Below are 22,025 nucleotides of genomic sequence, written 5' to 3'. Positions count from 1 at the left end.
AAAGTCCTGGTCCTTTAATAAATCTACTATGTGGGTGTACCTTAGAAGAGAGTTTGTAACATACGCTCTTTTGTTTTTAAAATATTTGAGACACTTTTCTCTTACAAGGCGCGCTCTGCTGTAGCACTATCAGCGTGAAGCTACGTCAGATTGCACCTGATGGTCCGAAACCTCCATCCGCTTTTGTTATCAAATTCTGTAACTACTTCAGTTGGTAATTAAAAACAGCTGAGCAATCCGTTGAAATGTTTTAAGAATAATTTCGTCACAAGGAAATAAATTTAAAAATCTAATCATTGTGTTAATTCCAAATAGTTTGCAAATAGAACATATTACCGATTCCTCTATCTTAATTATCACCAAAAATTCTCCGTCATACCCATTATCTATAACACTCCGCACATATCTATATCTTTTTTAAAACTTGATTTAGAAAAGTTTTTCCCGATGTAGCCTTTCGGTATCTCTAATTTAATTCTAGTTTTAAGTAAATGATCAGGTTTTATTCTTACAGTATCAAAATAATAGAAAGCATAATCAGCAGATTCTTTTATCAAACTCTAGGAACAAACCTATGTTCATTTACAAAAACAACTTTGAAAGATAACATTACTTTCATTTTTCTGAGATAATTCACAAAAGATTTCATTTGTGTTTGGATTGTGGAAAGAAAATTTAAATTAAATATAGCTGATAATGATAGTATGTAGTTGCATATGAGTAGGGGAGGCTACAGTACAGCCCATAGCTCTTCAAATGCTTTTCAATTTTTTTCCTTTGTGTTTTATCTAATTGTTTGTCTTGTGTTTACATATTCTAGAATTTCAGCAAAATCCTAACCGAACACCACCCACAGCGTATATTTATGGCTCTAACTCCATAAAAAGTAAAAGCATATTCAACTACAACGTTATATCTATCTATGCAAATATTATGGGAATCAACAAACCCTAACAATTTAACATACACTACATTTTTATCTTTCTTTCGTAAATTTTTTAACAGGATACTCATCTTTGTATTCAGTTCCTAATAATTTTGCTAATAGAACCTTCCTTACGCATAATCACTGTCCAAATCTTTTATTCTGTATGCTGGTAGAATAGATGGAGTAAGCCCTTTAATAACAAATACTTCACTTGAAGTGTTAGGTGTATATGCTTTCTCAAACAAATGTTTTCGTTTATGGTACGACCATAATCGTCAATTTTATATTTAGGTTTAACACGCTTATATTCATTCTTATATACTTTCTGAACTATTATTTTATCATCCTTTTTATTAATTTCTAAAAACTTTACACAAATTGTTCCATGTACTTTAGTATTATATTCTCTATTAATGTTGGCAACATATCGTTCCATATATAATTGTCTTGCGCAGTAAAATACTTGCATACATTCTGTTTAAGAGTTCTGTTGAAACTTTCTTTCTATGGAGCCCTTTCATTAATAAAGTTGAATAATGATTCATATTATGTTCTTTGGTGAACTATTTAAAATCTTCGTTATAAAATTACTTTCTCTTTGAGATTGTTAATTACTAGTTTATCTCATTTTAATACTGATTCAAGCGCTCCTGTAACATTGTTCCATCTCTTCTCTTTAAGCGGAAAAACAAACACATATTACGAGAACACATCAATAATACTTAGTAAATAACCATTAGTACCGTTTGTTTAATTTGGAGACACTTTATAATACTTCACTCTCCATTCCTAGATGACCAGCTTCCAAGAAAATCTATACATTTTATAACACTACTTACGCTACAATAGATTTTTCGTCAGGTTTGTTAATTTCTTCTATAATGTCCCCTCAAACAACTTTACATTCTATTTAACGTATTTATTTTTAAATCGTTAAACGATTTAACACCACAGACTCTAAATATTCCCTTCTTCATAAGTAAAATGCAAACCTAACTACGGGACCATTTCCCCCTCCCAGTACTTTAGCCAAATACTATTTGGCATAGAGGGTTAGCGCAAAGCATTTACAGCTAGAATTTAATTATCTCCTCCATTATACATACAAGAGGAGCAGTACTCTGTGCATATACTTTTAAGACATTTAAAATCATAAAAACTTACATCTAAAATTTATAACTCTATCTACAACTCTTCTATCTTATAACGACTCTACGGTAGAGTATGTATTTCATCATTTAAAACACAACTTTTATCATCTATTTGACTTAAAGCTAACTTTTTTACTTGTATACTATATATATAATGATCATAACTTCTAATAAATTACATCTTTTTATCTTAGTCCGTTTGATTGAATAAACTGTCTTTATATTCGTCAAGTGTAAGTTCTTTGTATATAATACTCTTTTTTATACCTTTCGCCTTCTTACAACACTTTTTCTTATTGAACTTACCTTTAAAGTCTTTGTCTTTCAGATCTTTTGTGGTGCTTTTCTTGAGTACATCTTAGATCGTATCTTATATCTGTTATTTTAAGTTAATTACTTGTTTGGAAGTAATCAATATAATTTTTCACGCCCTCGTACATATTTTATATATATAGCTACTTGCATCACTTGCACCATTTTCTATAATATAGTAACAGAACCCAAATGGCTTAAACTGTTCATATTTTTTGGTATATGATTTATCTTCTTAATAACATTCTCCACATCCCATAACATTATGCAATATTCATTCGAAATCAAATATGTAACAAAATTCGGCAGCAGTAGTTTTGGTGGCAATTACACATACTAAAGATCAAAACAACTTACATTATACATAGATCCGCCATTACAGAACTGCTTACATATTAGCCATTACAGTACAACTTATATGTGTGCAACTTGCTAGAGATACAACAGTAGCAGCTTACATGCAAACGACTTACAGAATTACAACTTCCTACAGATACATTAATAATAGTTTATATACATAGCTTAGTGCAGACACATCGATAATAGCTTATACACAAACGATTTATGCATTCACTTCTTGCTATGGATACACAAACAACTTATTAAAAGACAACAATAATAATATGGACAACCAGTTTTCAATAGATTACAGGTTCCAAGCTTTTCCTTCGAGTTTACCAATAATAACAGTAAGCGCAGAAATGATATAACTTATATCCAAAAATAATTTATTTTTATTTCTTTATTTATATAATAAATGGCCGCTGAAAATACCACAGTTTATTCAGTTAGGGAACTATCAGGTAAGGACAAGACAACAACAGACCGACTTAACTAATTGTTGGTACTTAAAGACATTTCGCAATAACAATTTACTTATAGATATTGGACACATTATTTATGCAGAGAGAGAACCGAGAGTTAGCACACTAAAACCAACTACACCACCAATCTATGATAATACTATATTTGTTAAATTTTAAGCTGGGAATTATGTTGCGAAGGGAAAAGAATTAACAATAAGTTTGTAATTGAAAAAGATGCTTGATGTTTTTTTAACGCATTTATAAGATCTACATTTTCCGAGTTTTCTTCAGCTTTGCATGGTGTTAAGGCCAAGTTACCTTTCTTTCTAAATTCTTCTACTAACCGAGCTTAAGGTGTGCAACAAATTGTGCAAAAACACGTGGGAAATATTACTAAGAAATATAAAGATATAATTGTTTTTTCTGTATAAAGTAGAATTAGCAGATGTACTAATACAAAAATTATTAGAACGTTTACCACAGATCTTAGTGCGACTACAAACAGAATATTACTTTCTTTTAGACTTTGATATTACACAAGATTTTTCACGTATTTCTATTTAGAGGAAGATGGAACAATATTTTCGTAATTGAAGTTTTAGAATTGAAGGTTCTATGTTAACAAGTTTTGGAAACAACCAGTGTATTAATACAATTCTCAATAACGATGATTCCGTTGGTATAGATTGCCTTATACGGAATAGAATTGGGCCGCCTACAAAATTTAGAACAAGTTTATTTGCCAAGTAACTTCTCCAGCCGTTGTTAAAACTCTTGGTACCAACATTTAGATTATATTAATTGTCCAGATAATATCTCTAAAAACAGATTCTTAGCTTCCACTTTTATATAGCAAACACACTTATCTCCATCGGGGTATCTTTTAACAACAATTGCACCCACAAACTTAAAAGATTCTACCTCGTTACAAGTAAAAGAAAATACAGTATAAGAGATGTTAATATTTAGTAGTTTCCAATACGAGCAAAACATACTCTTTAACGCTACTTCTTGTTGCTCCATTTTCTTAATAATGCGCAGCAATTCCAAGTTCCATTCATTTCTTTCTTGTACAGCTTTCTTATTTAAACTGCGGTTTCTGTTTAATAGCGACCAAGCTAAGAGTCTAGATATATTCTTAGTACGCAATAAATTTTCTAGCATTTTAGAAGATTTAAATATATGTATATATAGACATACGTATAATTCAAGAGGTTCCATTAACTGGCTAACGAGTTCTAACTGATCATTAACGGGACCGAACCTAGGACTCTTAATATACAAACACAAGACGTACCCAGTCCCTCGTGAACTCAATATATAACCATGAATTTTAATTTCTGAATAATAATTAGTACAAATTTTTAAATAAAACCTTTAGTGAATTAACAACCAATATAGGTAAGCTGAAAGGTATATTCCCATTGCATAAATTATCGCCTTGAATTATAGAGCAAACATTACGAACTAACGTTGATGTCGACTTTCAGTTAAACTCCTCCTTTTTTCCTTTTTTTGTGTGTTATATTCCTTTTTATTTTAACAGCCACAAAATCAGGAATTTTGAGTCGTGAAATAAACGTTAATAGTATTATAATGAACTGTAATTAACTACAATATTACATATAGTTTATATTTTCTTTCTTATAACTTTTAAACTAGAATAGTATGTTACGATCGTTCATTTTTGACTCAAAAGCCCTGATTCCGTTGTTTCCCTAGTAATTACCTGTTTTGCACTGCAACGAGGCATTCGTTGCGGCCAAGCAGGTAAGAGGCAGCTTACGTCATCGCGCGAAGCACGCACGAGTCCTTTAAGGGGCGTGGCTAGCTACGAACACCAAGACAACTGCCACGTAACAGCTGGTGGTTCAGAATACACACACTCATAGCCTCAGCGCCCGGAGATTAAAGAATGCTTGATTTTCTCTCCCATTTTTTTATAAGGAATCAATAAATTTCGCTACATATAAAATTAACCGGCCCCTCCAAAAAATTCACCTACATAAAAAAAGAAATTTATTGTTTACGTGGAAGAATTTAAGTTTCATATATATATTTACAATTAGAAATAACAATTTAACTCAGATTAACAATAACAAAATAACATTAAGTGAAGTATAATTAAATCTATTTACACCTATTATTCGTTTTGAAGATCGTAATATCCTTATGGAATTTAAATGATTACTAAAGTAAGGAATTTATGTAACTTACAGTGACGCAGACTATATTCTATCCAACATAAGAATTACAAAGGTGTCAGAACTCCGGAGTTTTTTCCTTTATGTCGGAGAACGTAGCTACTGCGAACAACCTTACAACGCTTAGGACCAGGAGAAGATTTTACAGGCGCCTGCAAATATGAAAGTTTAAACACAGTATGATTGGTATAACAATATTTCCTTAGTCTAAGCTACACAAATTACATTAACTTACATTAGTTACAACATTTCGTGGTGGAATATATTTCTTTATAAACATAACATGTCTTTTTATACGAATACTCGGATCTTCTACTAGTTCAAGCCAGACAGTGTTTGTGGTCGGGTAACTTAATATTTTATAAGGACCTGCAAATTGGGTAGCAAATTTAGGATTAAAGTTCTTTTCTAAAGAGGCTTTCATAATCTTTTTAACAAGTACGAGTTCCCCAACCTCCAACATATTTGAAACCCTCCTACTATTATATGGGGCTTCTCGCCTCTTCCAAGCCTTATCAATGTTGGCAGCGACAATTTCAGAAACTTCCTCCTTCGTAGCGTTACTATCTAAGATTCCGAGGTCACAAATCCACTTTACATCTAGAGGCGTAAACAATTTCCTCCCTAAATAAATTTCATTCGGAGCTTTACCAGTCAGACTACTTTGACTCGCGTTAATGATAAATTGTACTTGATCTAATAATTGGGCCCATTTCCTTTGACATCTATTAACGTACGATTTCTAAATAGCCTTTACCGAACGAATTCCCCTTTCCGTGATATTACTGGAAGGATTATAAGGAGAGGTTTTAATATCCTTTACGCCTATACTATAAAGAAAATGCTTGAAGTATTCGCTACAGAAATAGCTCGCCTGATCATGCACGACCTTGTTACAGAATCCGTATGAATAGAATAATTTATTCAATTTTTCACAGATTACCTTAGAAGTTATGTTTCTTAGAGTTTCTAAAAATATAAACCTACTGGCTGCATCCATAATAACTAATATATAATTATAACCATAACTAGTAGGCCATCTACCCGCAACATCCAAATACCAAACATTATTGGGTTGAGTTATAGCAGGAGCATAATATTTTCCGACTAATTTTGTATTTCTATCTCTGCATCGCTGACATATATCACACCGTTTTCATAATCCCTAATCTGCTCTATCATTCCCGGCCAGGTAAATCTGATAGCTATTTTATTAAGAGTTTTATAAAAACCTTGGTGAGAGCCCCCGGCAATTTGATCGTGAAAATATTCAATAATAGTATCTTGTAAATTTTTAGGAACAACAGCTCTAAGTCCCCCATTAACTTTTCCTTTTGTTTCCTTCAACAAAACTTTATCCTTTAATAGGTAACCATTAACATGTTCTCTCCTTTCTATTTTCTCTATTATTTCTCTTAACCTAAGATCCTCTCGCTGCTGTTGAGCCAATGGTTTATTTAATAAAGGTAACTGCCAAAAGTTAGCATAATTTACAAAAACCTGTTTTTCATCATATGATTGAAGTTCTACTATAGAGTCATCAACAGGCTCATAATCTAAATAGTTGTACATCTTACTGAAAATATCAGCGACTTGGTTAGCTTTACTGCGCAAATGGATTATCTTAAACTGAAATTTACTTACGGTCTCAATTAATGTCCCATACTTTTTTGTCCTTTGTGATTATGTAATAACCACTTCAAGGACCTATTGTCACAATATACTGTAAAAGGAGAATGTAAAAATATTTCAAATTTATTAAGAGCCATAATTAAGGCATTCATTTCCAGTTCGTATATATTCTTACTCCAGTGAGCTTCAGGAATCATTTTAGAATGGAAATACACAGGACGCAATAACCCATCTTCAGTATATTGACTGAGTATACAACTATAGGCTTTGATTGAAGAATCAATATGCAGAACAAATCTACTATTAAAATCAGGCACCTTTAATAAAATATGATTAGCGAAAGCTTCCATTATTTTCTCCAAAATGTTGTCTTCCTCCTCCCCCCAACTGAAGGGTGTTTTTTCAGATCTTAATTTATTCAAAGGATCCACTAAGTCACCATAATTAGGTATAAACCTCTTGTAATAATTACAAAGACCTAATATTTGTGAGAAGGCTCTTCTATTTTTAGGCCGTGGGATGTCATTAATAGCTTGTAATCGATCATTATCGATAAACATATTGCCCCCTCCGAATTCAAATCCCAAATACTTAATATTAGTTTGGAAAAGGCTGGTCTTCTTTGGAGATACTGTGATACCCCATTGTCTTAACCTCTCTAACACTTGCTCAAGGATTTTCTTATGTTTTTCTAAGTCATCTGTATGTATTAGGAGATCATCATAATATATATCAAAATATTCTCCTACAATGCCCTTAAACACCTTTTGCATTAAGCTAATCAATATAAATCCACTATTTATGAAACCCATTGGCAAACATCTATGTCTAAGTAATCTGCGTGGAGTAGCAAAAGTGGTATAGACTTTACTATCATCCGTTAGTCGGCACTGATTAAATGCTGATTTTATATCAAGCTTAGATATAATTTTATGTTTTCCTAGATTTGCAATACAAGTATCGACCTGGGGACTCGGAAAAGCATTTATAATTACTCTAGAATTAGTATCACCATAATTAATAACGAGCCGTTTAGATTTATCCTTGTTAACTACAAGGAAACACGGTGAAACAAAGGGAGAACTATCAACCTCTTCAACCACACCCATTTCAATTAATTCATCCACATACTTTTCACGTTCGGCAAGTTTATCCTTCGGCAACTGATACGGCTGTTTGACACAAGGTGATTTATCCCTTATCTGAATTTGATATTTAAAATTTTTCACTTCTCCCAACCTATCAGTTATAACGTCTCCATAATTATTCATAAGATTTACAACATATTGATTTAAATTAGGAAACTGTTTATGTAATTCAGAGGAAATAATTATATTACCTTTTTCCGAATCATGCTGATTGGCATCTAAGCATGATTGACCCTTGGCTTCATGTCCCTTCAGTTGTAGCTCAGGTTGGTTCAGCTGACAGTTTGGGAACACCCCTTGTGACTCGGTTTCAAAATTCCCATGCCGCTCCTGACACCCTGTAGACCAACGCTGATTTTCGGAACGCCTTGTTGGATTTTGCTGTAGCTGGTCCGATGAACGATGCTTGGTAGTATAATCCTGTACGCCAACTAGGATGTTTGAACCAGACACCCTGTAGTTACTCGAAAACCACATCACTGAATCCGTCACTGGTTGCCGCTGGACCGAAATACCCTTGGAAGAACCACCATAGGACTCGTCCTGGTTCTGCTTTGCTACCATAGTTCTGCTTCGAGCAAATTGTCTGGACTTCTTTGGAATGGCACCCTTCGACTGCATACATGACTGTAAACCATCAGACCCAGCGCGAAGTTGACTGTTTTCGTAACCATCCATAGGTTGACAATGCATGTGGCCTGTATCCCCTCTTCCCCCAAGTCCAAGGTGGCGTGGTGGACCGGGATCCGATAAGGAGACCCTACAAGTAGAAACATTACTCGGCAGAAAACGATTATTTGGTAATGGCGTAACTAACAATTTTGCAGGTATATTCTCAATCGTTATAGTAAGTTTCTTGGCATCATAGTCAATGATAACAGGATGTCTCAGGAAAAACTGATTTCCCAGCAACAATTCAAAATCATCAGTTGGGACAACGTAAAAGCACTCCGAAAACCGTTTATTTTGGATCAAGAAGTATAGTTCCGCAGCTTTTGTAATGTTAACATTATTTTTTCCTAGGACGTTAAATTGTAATTGAACTTCCGAAACTTTTGGTGAACACTTTTTAGTAAGTTTATCAAAACAACTCTCACTTATAAAGCTCACGCTAGAAGCTGTGTCTAGTATTGCACGTTTTATCAACCCACATAATTTTACATACACAAAAACCATATGTGAATATTCATCACCACTTACATTACAATGGATGGTTTTATTTTTTGTTGATTGATCGCAGTAGCGTGCTACATGAAATTCAGAATTACATTTAAAACATCTACGCACATTCTTTCCTTTATTTGAATAACTACTTGGGAAAGCTCTAGTTTGATTTTTTGGCAAAGCTTCTTTACCAAATGCAGAAGAAACCTGATTCGGATTGTTAACTTGAATACTAGGGTATAGCAAATTACTAGCAGGACGTACTTGTTGATTTATTTTCACAAAATCCATAGTATATCTTTTATGTGAATCATAAAGATCTGCCATTTGACATAACTGTGCCAATGTGTTAGGTATTCCATTACTTAGGTATAGGGTATGTATTTCGGGGACAACTAAATTACAAATGAGACTGACAAGAGAAGCTTCGTCAAGAGTCATTCCCAAAACATTCGAAATAGATTGTTTTTCATGTACAAATTGCATGAACGACTCCATTGAATTCATTACGTGATATAGTTTTTGTTGTATAAACGTACAACGGGCAATCGTAGAAATAAATTTGACAAATAATCGGGAACAAATATCTTTCCACACAGTGGTGGTTCCTAAAAGACATAATAATTCACGATATAATTCACCCTTGGTTCGGCTTAGACTAGCCACTAAAACTGCCTCTGACGGAATAGCTTGTCTTTCTATCATATCATCGATACCCACTAGGAATTCAAATAGCATGTCACTATTCATGCCATCAACGAGTGGCAATTGATTTATTTGCAATTGAATGGTACTATATAATGCCCTCGATAAATCCTTATTAAATTCAAATCTTATAGGTGGCCTATCCACAGTTAACATTGAAGACTCAGCTTGATTACGATCTGTTAAATTTACTAAATCTCCTATCCGAGAACTAGTATTATGCACTCTACTGTAGGTCCCCACCTGACCCGGTGCACATGCTTGCATTACTAATGGTTTAAGGGGATCAAAGTCATCCCAAAAATTTAAACTTGAATTAATGGACATATTACGATCTTCATTACATTCCATTATTGATAAATATATATATATATAACAGTAACACAATATTGGAAAAATTTAATTTTGTATAAGACCAGTTATATTTAGTATTGTACTAACAACCATTTGACCTAGTTTGATTTCACTAATCAATTTTCTGGGATGCGTGTATTGCAAGCCTGCCCTTTTATGCCCAAGCTAAGCAAGCAACACTGAATATCGCAGTGCAAAACAGGTAATCTTTGATATGTATTACCCTAAGTAATGCCTTAAAGACATTCAGTTCTAAAGAACTGGAAGTAATACCGGGAAGTATGAGTTTGTATCGCAATCCCAGAGAAATAAAACAAATTGTTAAAAAATAACAATAACAATATTTCATTTCAATTAGCGTCTGTGGCTGCCTGATTTTTGTTAGTAACTGAGAAGAATATATACATGGCCAACTAAGACAAATCTGAACAGTCGAGCCCAAACGAAAATGCTCGATAATATCTCGGTTAACGTTAGTATTTAAACAGGCGAGCCCACGGCTCGGAAATATTATATATATGGTACTCAATTTCTTCCAAGCAAAAGTACGCGAATTAGAATGCTCTTCAATAAACAAATTACTTCTATTTTCTGTTTAATAGCGACCAAGCTAAGAGTCTAGATATATTCTTAGTACCCAATAAATTTTCTAGTATTTTAGAAGATTTAAATATATATATATATATATATATATATATATATATATATATATATATATATATATATATATAGACATACGTATAATTCATTAACTGGCTAACGAGTTCTCACTGATCATTAACGGGATCGAGCCTAGGACTCTTAATATACAAACACAAGACGTACCCAGTCCCTCTTGAACTCAATATATAACCATGAATTTTAATTTCTGAATAATAATTAGTACAAATTTTTAAATAAAACCTTTAGTGAATTAACAACCAATATAGGTAAGCTGAAAGGTATATTCCCATTGCATAAATTATCGCCTTGAATTATAGAGCAAACATTACGAACTAACGTTGATGTCGACTTTCAGTTAAACTCCTCCTTTTTTCCTTTTTTTTGTGTGTTATATTCCTTTTTATTTTAACAGCCACAAAACCAGGAATTTTGAGTCGTGAAATAAACGTTAATAGTATTATAATGAACTGTAATAGTAACTACAATATTACATATAGTTTATATTTTCTTTCTTAAAACTTTTAAACTAGAATAGTATGTTACGATCGTTCATTTTTGACTCAAAAGCCCTGATTCCGTTGTTTCCCTAGTAATTACCTGTTTTGCACTGCAACGAGGCATTCGTTGCGGCCAAGCAGGTAAGAGGCAGCTTACGTCATCGCGCGAAGCACGCACGAGTCCTTTAAGGGGCGTGGCTAGCTACGAACACCAAGACAACTGCCACGTAACAGCTGGTGGTTCAGAATACACACACTCATAGCCTCAGCGCCCTGAGATTAAAGAATGCTTGATTTTCTCTCCCATTCTTTTTTTTATAAGGAATCGATAAATTTCGCTACAAGATTTTCATAAATATTATTCGAAATAGTAACTAAATGTAAATATAAGGTATTTTAAAATCTTATATTTAAAATCCTATCAAACTTTTGATTAATGTTGTCTCGTTGAAATCCCTATCCATCAGAGTCTAGCAACATAATGTCTTATAACAGTTATCAGTTAAAGTTTGATTATATGATAAACCATCCCAATTAAGATTGTCAGCGATCAATCTAATAATATTTTATGTTACTGAGCTATTCTTCTATCAACCTAATCAGCAAAGTTTCTGACAAAATCTTGAGATAAACTTCTCTATGGTATAATCTCCCTATCAAACATACCTGCAATTTCACGTATAAAATTATCTAATAAGACATTGTATGATAAGACTTCACAATTAATTATATCCTTAGATTTACATATAAAATCTTTTCTAATATTATCAGTAAAACGCATATAAGACCATTGCTCATCCCTTAGTGTGTCTAATGTTTCTTATGACAAATTTATGATATGATTATAAATAACACTTTCTACAAGGCGTTCGTTACTTTCTTTAACAGCTTCTTTAAATAAATGATATAAAATATCAACAGCAATGCAAACATTAATTAAATCATTATTGCCAAAATTAACTCTTCCACCTAAATTTTTAACATCAATTGGATCATAGTAATTGTTATTTGATTCATACTTTGCATCAGTTTATAATCATATAAATCATGATCTTCATCACTTAAGTCATCATCTATATAATAAAAGAAACGATTAAATACTGGTGTAAAATAGAATGTTTGTACAGTAAGATATGTTCGATAAGATTTTTTTTAATATAACTTAATACATTTCATTTTAAAGATTTTTATATAATAAGTATGGAGAAACATTGTGATTCAATACATGATAAAGTTAACTATTTTCATAAAGTTCTTAAATATATTTCAGGACTAATAGGAATACAAATATTATTTGAAAAATGCTGAAAGTATTATACTTAAAAGAAACGAAAAGTAATCATTTTCATTACCATTAATATTCTCAAGAATTACCCCTTTCATGTATGCTAATTACTATAGAGTTATTATCTCGAATGACAAGGATATGTGGTAAAGATCAAATCTTTAGATCATTTAGTTTCTCGAATGTTAAGAAGTCTCTTTACAATGGAGAAATAATGCAAACAGATTTAAGTCTCAGTACATTTTCCTAAATATATATTTCTCAGTCTTCCTAAATACATATTTTAAGCAATACTCTAGTAGGAACGGTTCCTTTAGATGTGAAAAAGGGTGATGTAATTACTTTTCAAGGAGAATTCAGCTTTCGAAAAGGAAAATTGTCATTTGTTATTATGTACATAGAAGGACAACTTTAATAATATGCTATGTAATAAATTCTAGTGATAATGATGTGTTGTGTTAAGTGTAAGGAATCAAGAGGTAAAAGGAAATATACCATTAGAATAGAGCGAACCAAGAACGAAAGTCTTATTAACAATCAAATATGTGTCGAACGTGATGTTAGTAAAACTCAATTCATAAAAATGAAGAATTGACTAGAAGAAGCCAAAGGTGTTAGACGAGACACAGAAGAAATTCACAAGCATACACTAAAAATCTATTATAGGCTAAGTGCTGTTACAAAAGGTATAGATGATCTTGTAGAAATGGATAGTGGGGTATCACATTAAACAAAAACTACTAACGACTTTTTGCTAAGGATAATTTATGTGTTCTTGAAATATGTGTTTGCAGTTCCTGTTAAAGACAAGAGCGGGATGAATTTTACCAAGCGTTTGAATCAGTATTAAAAATTAGAAAAATTAGTAACTTAAAAACTGATAAGGGAATATAATTTCATAACAAAGATTTTAATGAGTTGATGAAGGAATATAATATAAATAATTACTCAACTTATAGTAGTAAAAAGTGTTGCATCGCAGAACGTTTCAACCGAAATCTTATACAAAAGATATCCAAGTAGTTTACTACGGAAGGAATTTATAAATGGATAGACATATTACCGACATTGGAGAGCTAGTATAATACTAAAGTACATAGAACAATTGGTATAAAAATCCTACATAAGTTAATTAAAAAGAGTGACCAAATAATATTACAGAAAGCATATAAGAAAGAATATATGTGTGTTAAATCTAAATATAAAATTGACGATTATGTTCGTACAAATAAATCTAAAAATTTGAGAAAGGAAGACGCTTGTATTCTTTCTGACTCGTGAACTTAAGTATTGGTTATTAAGTTGGTTATTTCGTCTAATGTACCAATATACACAATAAAAGATTTCGATAATGAAGATGTGCAAGGGAGGTTCTATGAGGAAGAATTATTAAGAACTAAATACAAATATGAGTATCTTGTTGAAAAATTTTTACAACAGAAAGATAATAATGTAGTAGGTAATTTTCCGATAGAAATATAATAAGTTAAATTTTTATTGTTTGTTGATTGCCGTAGAATTTGGGTAGATAGATATAACATTGTAGTTTAATATATTTTGTCTTTTTATGAAGCTATATTCATAAAAGTATCCTATGGTTTAAAGTTAGGGATGTTGCTGAAATTCAAGATTATGTGAATAGAGGAAATGAAATGAAAGATAACACAAGAGAAAAAATCGTGAAATATTTAAATAGGCTGTACTATAGCCTCCGCTTCTGATACGCAACTACATACTATTTCTATCAGCTATAATCAATTTAAATTTTTTCCCACAATCCAAAGACAAATGAAATCTTTAGTGAATTATCTCATAAAATTGAAAGTAGTGGTATGTCTTTCAAAGTTGTTTGTTTTAATGAAACTAGTATTGTTCAAGATTTGTGATAACATATTCTGCTGGTTGTTATCACTATTTTTCTGATACCGTAAGAATAAAAGCTGGGCACACTCGTTTACTTAAAACCGGCAGTAAAATAAACATACCAAAAATATACTATGTTTTTTTCTACTTTCAGTTTCAGTTTGAAAGAAGACATAGATGTGTATGCACGTGTTATAAATAGTGGGTATCACGGAGAAGTTATTTTGGTAATGGTTAGGGGTGTAAGATACAATGAGGCTTAAGGCACGGAATGAGAATATGCTTAAGTAAGACTTTAGGGCGGAAAGTATTTTAGTGTTGGTACTGTACCGAGAAAAGAGAGAGGTAGAAGAAAGTGCGAGAATGGTTGCTATATAATTTGGAATATATTAAGTCAGTTGTTTATGTGTTTTGGTGGGACTCAAGTTGATTGTAGTTAGTTTAGATTTTGAGTCAGAATAAGGTTGTATGTTTTTTGTACAGAGTAAAGTCAGAGAAAGTGGATGTTAACATTGAAGTGTGTAATAAGAGTATCTTGAAAAGTAAGATGTTTTTGAATAGGAGTAGTGAACAGAAATGTTATAAGTTGTAAAGGAGAAGCTCTAAGATATTAATAAAAGGCATTGTTATTTTAAAATTGATTAAAGCAAGAGTTTACCTTAACTGATTTCAAAAGGAGTAACAATTGGCGCAATCGGTAGGATTTAAAGTTACGCTTCTGAATCAAGATGGCTTCTTTTGGCATTTTCGAGCCCTTTGATGTAGAAACAGAGATAATCCAGATCTACTGAGAACGTTTTGAACATGGGGCTTTATGAGCAGCCTTACCCGAAGACCGAAAGTTTGCTACATTTTTAGCAGTAATGGGTACTCCAGCATACGAAGAGTTACGAAATTTACGTACTCCAAACAAGCCTGCAGAAAAAAACGTATGAGGAATTAAAGAAACTAATGTTACTTCACTATGGAGTCAAGACAAATGAAATGGCAGTATGATTCACATTCCATCAATTAACACAGTTGGAACATCAAACAGTGGCACAATTTGTTATGACTTTGAAAAATCAAGCTGCCTATTGTAATTTTGGTAGTTGTTTGGATCATTCATTACATGACCAATTTGTATTTGGTATGAAAAATAATATTGCTCGTAGACAGATCTTAACTTCACAATCTCTAAATTTCCAGCAAGTTATAGACATAGCAACAGCTGTTGAAAATACTGAACAACAAATGTCCGTATTCAGTACTACAACTGAACGCAATCAACATCCGGTCTACCTCATGCAAACTAATAGAGCAAAGATGAAGACAAGCACTCGGTCGGATTATTCCACTAGTATTAGTTCCTCACCCAAAAGTTCAAAGCAAACATCGGCAGGTTCTGTGCCTTCAGGTTATTCAAGTGGAAGTGGTAGACAAGTTACACGATGTAAAAGTTGTCATCGTTTGCATGGAAGAAATAGGGGTCCTGCGTTCGGAAAATGATGTTTCAAGTGTACAGGATTACATCATTTTGCGTATGTTTGTGTACTACAGGACATAGATGAAGATATTAAAGAATTAAACATAAATGACCAAGTTTCGGAGAAGGAGCAAGAATTAAAACAACTACAGCATCAAAATGATGAAAGTTATTCAATTTTAGCTAAAGAACAAGTTCAAGATTTGTATCAGATTTTAACAATGGACACTATCTTTTATCAATCACGAACAGAATCACTACCAGGTTTCACGTCTAATGCACAAGATCATGTTAGTAATCATTTAATAGATGTTAATAAATCTCAGGATCCTGGGAAGCGAAATAAAAAGTTTGCTAAGAGGAAATCTACAACTAAAAAACATCTGCATCAATATCAACGGATTCTGAGAGTTATCGTTTATTGATGGAGTCTGAAGAAGAAAATATTACAATTGCGGGTCAAGTGAATTACAGTTTACCTAGAAAGAGTAAAAGAGACGAGTGCGAGAACAAGCATCAAAAGTCACAAAAATCAAGGAATATCTACAAGCGATGTCGGAAAGATAATAAGATAGAAGATGTAACAGAATATATTGAGTCGTTGAAGCATGAGTTACAGGAGTTCCTTTTAGAACATCTATTGATTTGGCAACAAAAGGTCCTTCAGTGGTATCACATACTAACAGACTTAGAACAAAAATTTAGACATAAGAACAAGGAACAACGATTAGGCAAAGACAAGGGCTAGAATATCAGCAAGTGCTAAAAAGAAAGTTATATGTATGAGGATCGTTTCTCTTTTCTTACAATACCAGGGGAGGATGTTAGGGGCATAAGATAGAATTAGGCTTAAGTCACGGAATAAGGATATGCTTGAGTAAGACTTTAGAGCGAAAAATATTTTAGTGCTTGTACTGTACCGATAAAAGAGAGAGGTAAAAGAAAAAGTGAGAATGGTTGCTATATAATTTGGAATATATCAAGTCAGTTGTTTATGTGTTTTGAAGGGACTCAAGTTGATTGTAGTTAGTTTAGATTTTGAGTCAGAATAATGTTGTATTTTTTTTATACAGAGTAAAGTCAGAGAACGTGGATGTTAATATTGAAATGTGTAATAAAAGTATCATGAAAAGTAAGATGTTTTTGAATAGGAGTAGTGAACAGAAATGTTATAAGTTATAAAGGAGAAGTTCTAAGATACTAATAAAAGGCATATTTTAAAAGGAGTAATTAGGAAAAAAACGTTGGTAATATGGTATATTTGCGAAAAATTTGGTGTTAACGATTTGCTTAGATTTTAATCTTCTTCCTTATAGTGAAACTGTTCCTAAAGGATTTAACGGATTCCACAGTTACAATTATTATTACATGAACCTTTATTAATCGAAGTAGTTACAGAATTTGATAACAAAAGAAGATGGTCTGAATATTTCGTATCATCTGGAACAATCTGATATAGTTTCACGGTGAAGGTGCTATAGCACAGTGCCCCTGGTAAGGAGAAGAATCGTAAGCATTAGAATAACTAAAGAGCTTATGTTAACGACTGTCATCTAATATATACCCACATATATTTATTAATGAACCTAAATTTTACTTGAGAAAATTGGGGTAACAGAAACGATTACTACTTTATAGAAACACATTTTTCCGTTAATGTCTTCAGAATATTAGGGTAACGAACTTGATTACACTTTATAGGCATACACGTCTTTAACCTGATGTCTTGAGAACAATAGGGGTAACGAAAGCGATTACCCCTTAAATACACAACAATTTTCCAAAGAAAATTAGCCTCGAAATTCAGAGAAGCTACAAAAGTAATCTTATTACTATGCAAGAGAAAATAACAGTAAAACGGTTCAGTAATGGTTGAAGTAGAGGTAGTTTATTTTATAGTTCCATTTTCAATACACAAACACACTCTATTTTTATTAACGAGTCAGGTAACGTTTGAGAATATTAAGGGTAACGAAAACCATTACCCATAAAACACACACCACAATACATTTTTATTAATGGTAACGAAAGCGGTTACCATTGCATTCACTCACTGTTTTTACATTAATGAAGAATATGAGAACACTTGACAATAGTAATGGTAAAGAAAACGATTGCCTTTGCACCCATACACTGATTCTTCAATGACTCGGTAATTCTTACTTCTAAGAAACTAAATGCCAAAGAGTTTAGCAGAAGACTTTCAACAATATTGGAACTATCCTCTTTAGTCGAAATAATGGTTAAGTAGAAATAGAAGTTCTTTAAGTATCTTATATTTAACTTCACAAATATACGGTTTTGATAAACATTGTCTCGTTGGAATCCCTATTAAGCGCACTCTATCAACATAAACCCTTATAAAGTTCTCAGATAGAGTTTGATTATATGATGTACGATCCTAATTATGTTTGTCAACACACTCTCTAATGAAATCTTATAAACGTATACGTAAGCTATGTTTTTCCAATCAACCTTATCAGTAAAGTTTCTGTTAATTTTCTGATAATATTGATAATAAAATCTTCAGATAATTTTCTGTATGATATAATCTACCAATGAAGCTTATCTGCAAACTCTTTTATGAAATCTTCTGTTATGTCGTTGGATGTTATAGTCATCCAGTTTACTCTATCTGTGAACTCTCTTATGAAATCTTCTGATATACCATGGTAAGATAATTCTTACCAATTGATCTTATTCTTTTATTTTCAGCTTGGGTATAAAATCTTCTTTAATTTTTTTTCAGTAAAAAGCAAATAAGACCATTTTTATCTGTTAATGAATCTAATATTTCATCTGACAAATTTATAATATGCTTATTAATAATATTTTGTGTAATACGTTCGTTGTTTTGCTTAATACCTTTTTAAAGTTAATTATTTAAAATATCAGGAGCATGCAAAAGTTAATTAAATCAGTATTACCATAATTAACCCTTTCACCTAAATTTTTATCATCAATTAGGTGATAGTAAAAATTATTTGGATAATAGTCTGCATCAATTAAAAATCATTTAAATATCATCTTCGTCACTTTAATCAACCTCTAAATAGTAAAACACAATTAAATACGGGTGAAAAATATTATAGTTCCTTACCAAGGCATGTTCGATTACGATTTTCTTCATATAAAGAAATAAATTTATTTTTTATGTAATATATATGGAGAAACATTTTGATTCAATACGTGATAAATTTAACCTTATCATAAGGTACTTAAATATATGTAAAGCAGTACTAGTAGAAAACCAAATATTAATAAAAGAAAACGAAATGTTAAGAGAAAAATAAAATGCTGCATCAGAAAGATATACACAGGGTTATAACTGGGATAGTGATCAAGAAGAGGAATCCGAATGGAAGCAGGTTATTAAGTATAGTGTTTAGGATGAAATTATTAATGATTTTGATGGGGTTCCTTTCTTTTGCAACGTAGCCCATGAAAGTTCATATTAAAAATGAGATTTATTTTTTAGACGATGAGTATTAATACTATTAGAGGAAAGTGCCCTAACCGGACCCCTTCCCCTAAAGTGGACCCCCGGTCTCCTGCCTATACGTTCTCCTGAACTCTAGCAGGACAAAGTCTAAATAGTAGTTTAGACTTCTACCACTCTCTAACAGAGCGCACACGTCGCACGCTTCAATTGTTGCGTATCAGTCCGTCATTATTTGTTTTGACAGTGGAAAAAGTTTTTACGTTGTGCTACATTTTTTATAATTTCTCCTGGATATTAGCAGGTAAGCCTTTCGACCTATATATATTCTTAAATAGTAAGGTTTTGGGCTAACGTTTATCACTAAATCGCTTCGTTTAGATGTTTGTTTAAAAATATATTGAATTAACAAACTGTAGGCTATAGTCGCGCAAACCGGACCCCCTTCAGTTGCCTAAGCTGGACCCCTAATTTTTCATGTTTAATGTCTGGCTGAAATTGTACACACTCTTAGAACTATTCTCTTTGAATTACGTTGCAGATTCAAAGAAGATAATGGGGAAGGTTGAACAAAGGAAGTGGAGTCCGTCTAAAATGACTAAAGCCATTGACGCAGTTAGGAAAAAGAAGATGGGTTGGAAGAAGGCCAGTAAACAGTTTAATGTTCCGAAAACAACACTTATGCGGTTGTCTAACATGAAGTACGGGACTCCTGAGGAAGCATCAGTTACAAAAAGAGGTAGACCAACAGTTTTAGGTAAAGATCTTGAAGAGGACCTGGTTCACTATTGTCTCGCTATGGAAGCTTCTTTTTTCGGGCTTACTCGTAATGACTTGCGAAGAATGGCCGTACAGTTGGCGGAGAGAAATAATCTTCAACATCCTTTCAAAGATGAAATTGCTGGGAAAAAGTGGCTTAGTCTTTTCCTCAAACGTCACAACACCAAATTGTCAGAAAAAAAGCCCACTGGAACATCCTATAGTAGGGCTCTTGGGTTCAGTAGAGAAAACACAGAGACATTCTATAACCTTCTGGAAGATGTTTATGAGAAAGGTAAATTCACTCCTGACAGAATTTACAATGTTGATGAAAGCGGGATTACTGTGGTGCAATCTAAAGTACTAGCAAAAGTAATTGGCCTTAAGGGTAAAAAACAGATAGCCGCTTTGACATCACGAGAACGTGGGGCTCTCATAACGATAGTTGCTTGTATGAATGCTAGTGGCTCATTCGTACCCCCTTTAGTAATTTTTCCGAGGAAAAATATGAGTGAACAGTTGAAAAAGGGGGCTCCACCAGGAACAATCTTTGCAGCACATCCTTCAGGGTGGATCCAAATAAACTCCTTCACTCAGTGGTTTCGACACTTCATTGAGTTTGCCAATCCTACTAAGGAAAAACCTGTGCTGTTGCTCTTGGATGGCCACTTCAGCCACACGCAGAATATTGACGTGATCGACTTGGCAAAAGCAAATCATGTTACAATTGTGTCCCTACCACCCCACTCCTCGCACAAACTACAGCCTTTAGATAAAACTTTCATGGGTCCTATTAAACTTTACTACAGCGAGGAAATTAGGCATTGGTTACGGCATAATGAACGTGCTGTGAGTGCTTTTGATGTAATGGACCTGTTTGGCAAAGCCTATATTAGATGCCAAACAGCTCAAATAGCAATCAACGGATTTAAAGCAACAGGCATATACCCGTTGAACAAGAAGCTGTTTTCAGATGCTGAATACATTGAAGAGGCAAACAGAAAACGAGATTTCTCTTTTTATGGATCTGTGTTGAAGAAAAAAACTGAAAATCAAAACTTTCCATATAATAGAGAAGAATGTGATGAAGACGAACTACAAGTTGTCGTAGACTTTGATGCAAGTTAGCCGTCAACATCTTCGGCAGGTCAGGTCATTCCTCTGTCATCAGCTGCAGTTGAGGTATCTCATGGTTCCACATCTACTAAGATAAGTCCGTTTGACATCACTCCCATTCCGAGGATCAAAAAAAGAACTTCGAATAGGGGACGAAAGGCCTGCAGTTCTACGGTAATCACATCTACGCCTTATAAAGCCCAATTGATGGAAGCTAAAAGAGCTAAAGAAGCGAAGGAAGCTGAACAGCAAGAAAGGAGTCGTGCTCAAGGACGCAAAGGCAATCGCGGCCGGGAAAATCGTTCAGCAGTAGTGTCTAGGAAAGGGAAACAATTTCTGAGAAAGCGTCTTAATTTTGAGAAAAATGCGAAAGAGTCAAGCACAGAGGATGGAAACAGCGTGTCCTCAGGAATATCTGAATTAGAGTTCTTTCCGGGAGTTTCCGCATCCAAAGATGATGACGCCTGGTGTATGTTTTGTGATAGGAAATTTTCCGACGATTCTAGAGGAGAACTTTGGGTGATGTGCGTTCTA

The 22,025-nt window shown here is 33.0% G+C and overlaps 1 protein-coding gene across 1 annotated transcript; it reads left to right on the top strand.

Moving 5' to 3' along the window:
* Positions 1–20,171: 20,171 nt before the first annotated feature.
* On the top strand, positions 20,172–21,503 carry LOC145676637 (uncharacterized). Its single transcript, XM_081747474.1, has one exon. The coding sequence runs from the start codon at positions 20,172–20,174 to the stop codon at positions 21,501–21,503; it is 1,332 nt and encodes a 443-aa protein (XP_081603600.1).
* Positions 21,504–22,025: the final 522 nt, after the last annotated feature.

This window comes from Thermobia domestica, unplaced genomic scaffold (genome assembly GCF_964235325.1).
Source record: "Thermobia domestica unplaced genomic scaffold, izTheDome1.hap1.1 HAP1_SCAFFOLD_257, whole genome shotgun sequence".
NCBI classification, from domain to species: Eukaryota; Metazoa; Arthropoda; class Insecta; order Zygentoma; family Lepismatidae; genus Thermobia; species Thermobia domestica.
This window is presented reverse-complemented; position numbering and strand designations above follow the sequence as displayed.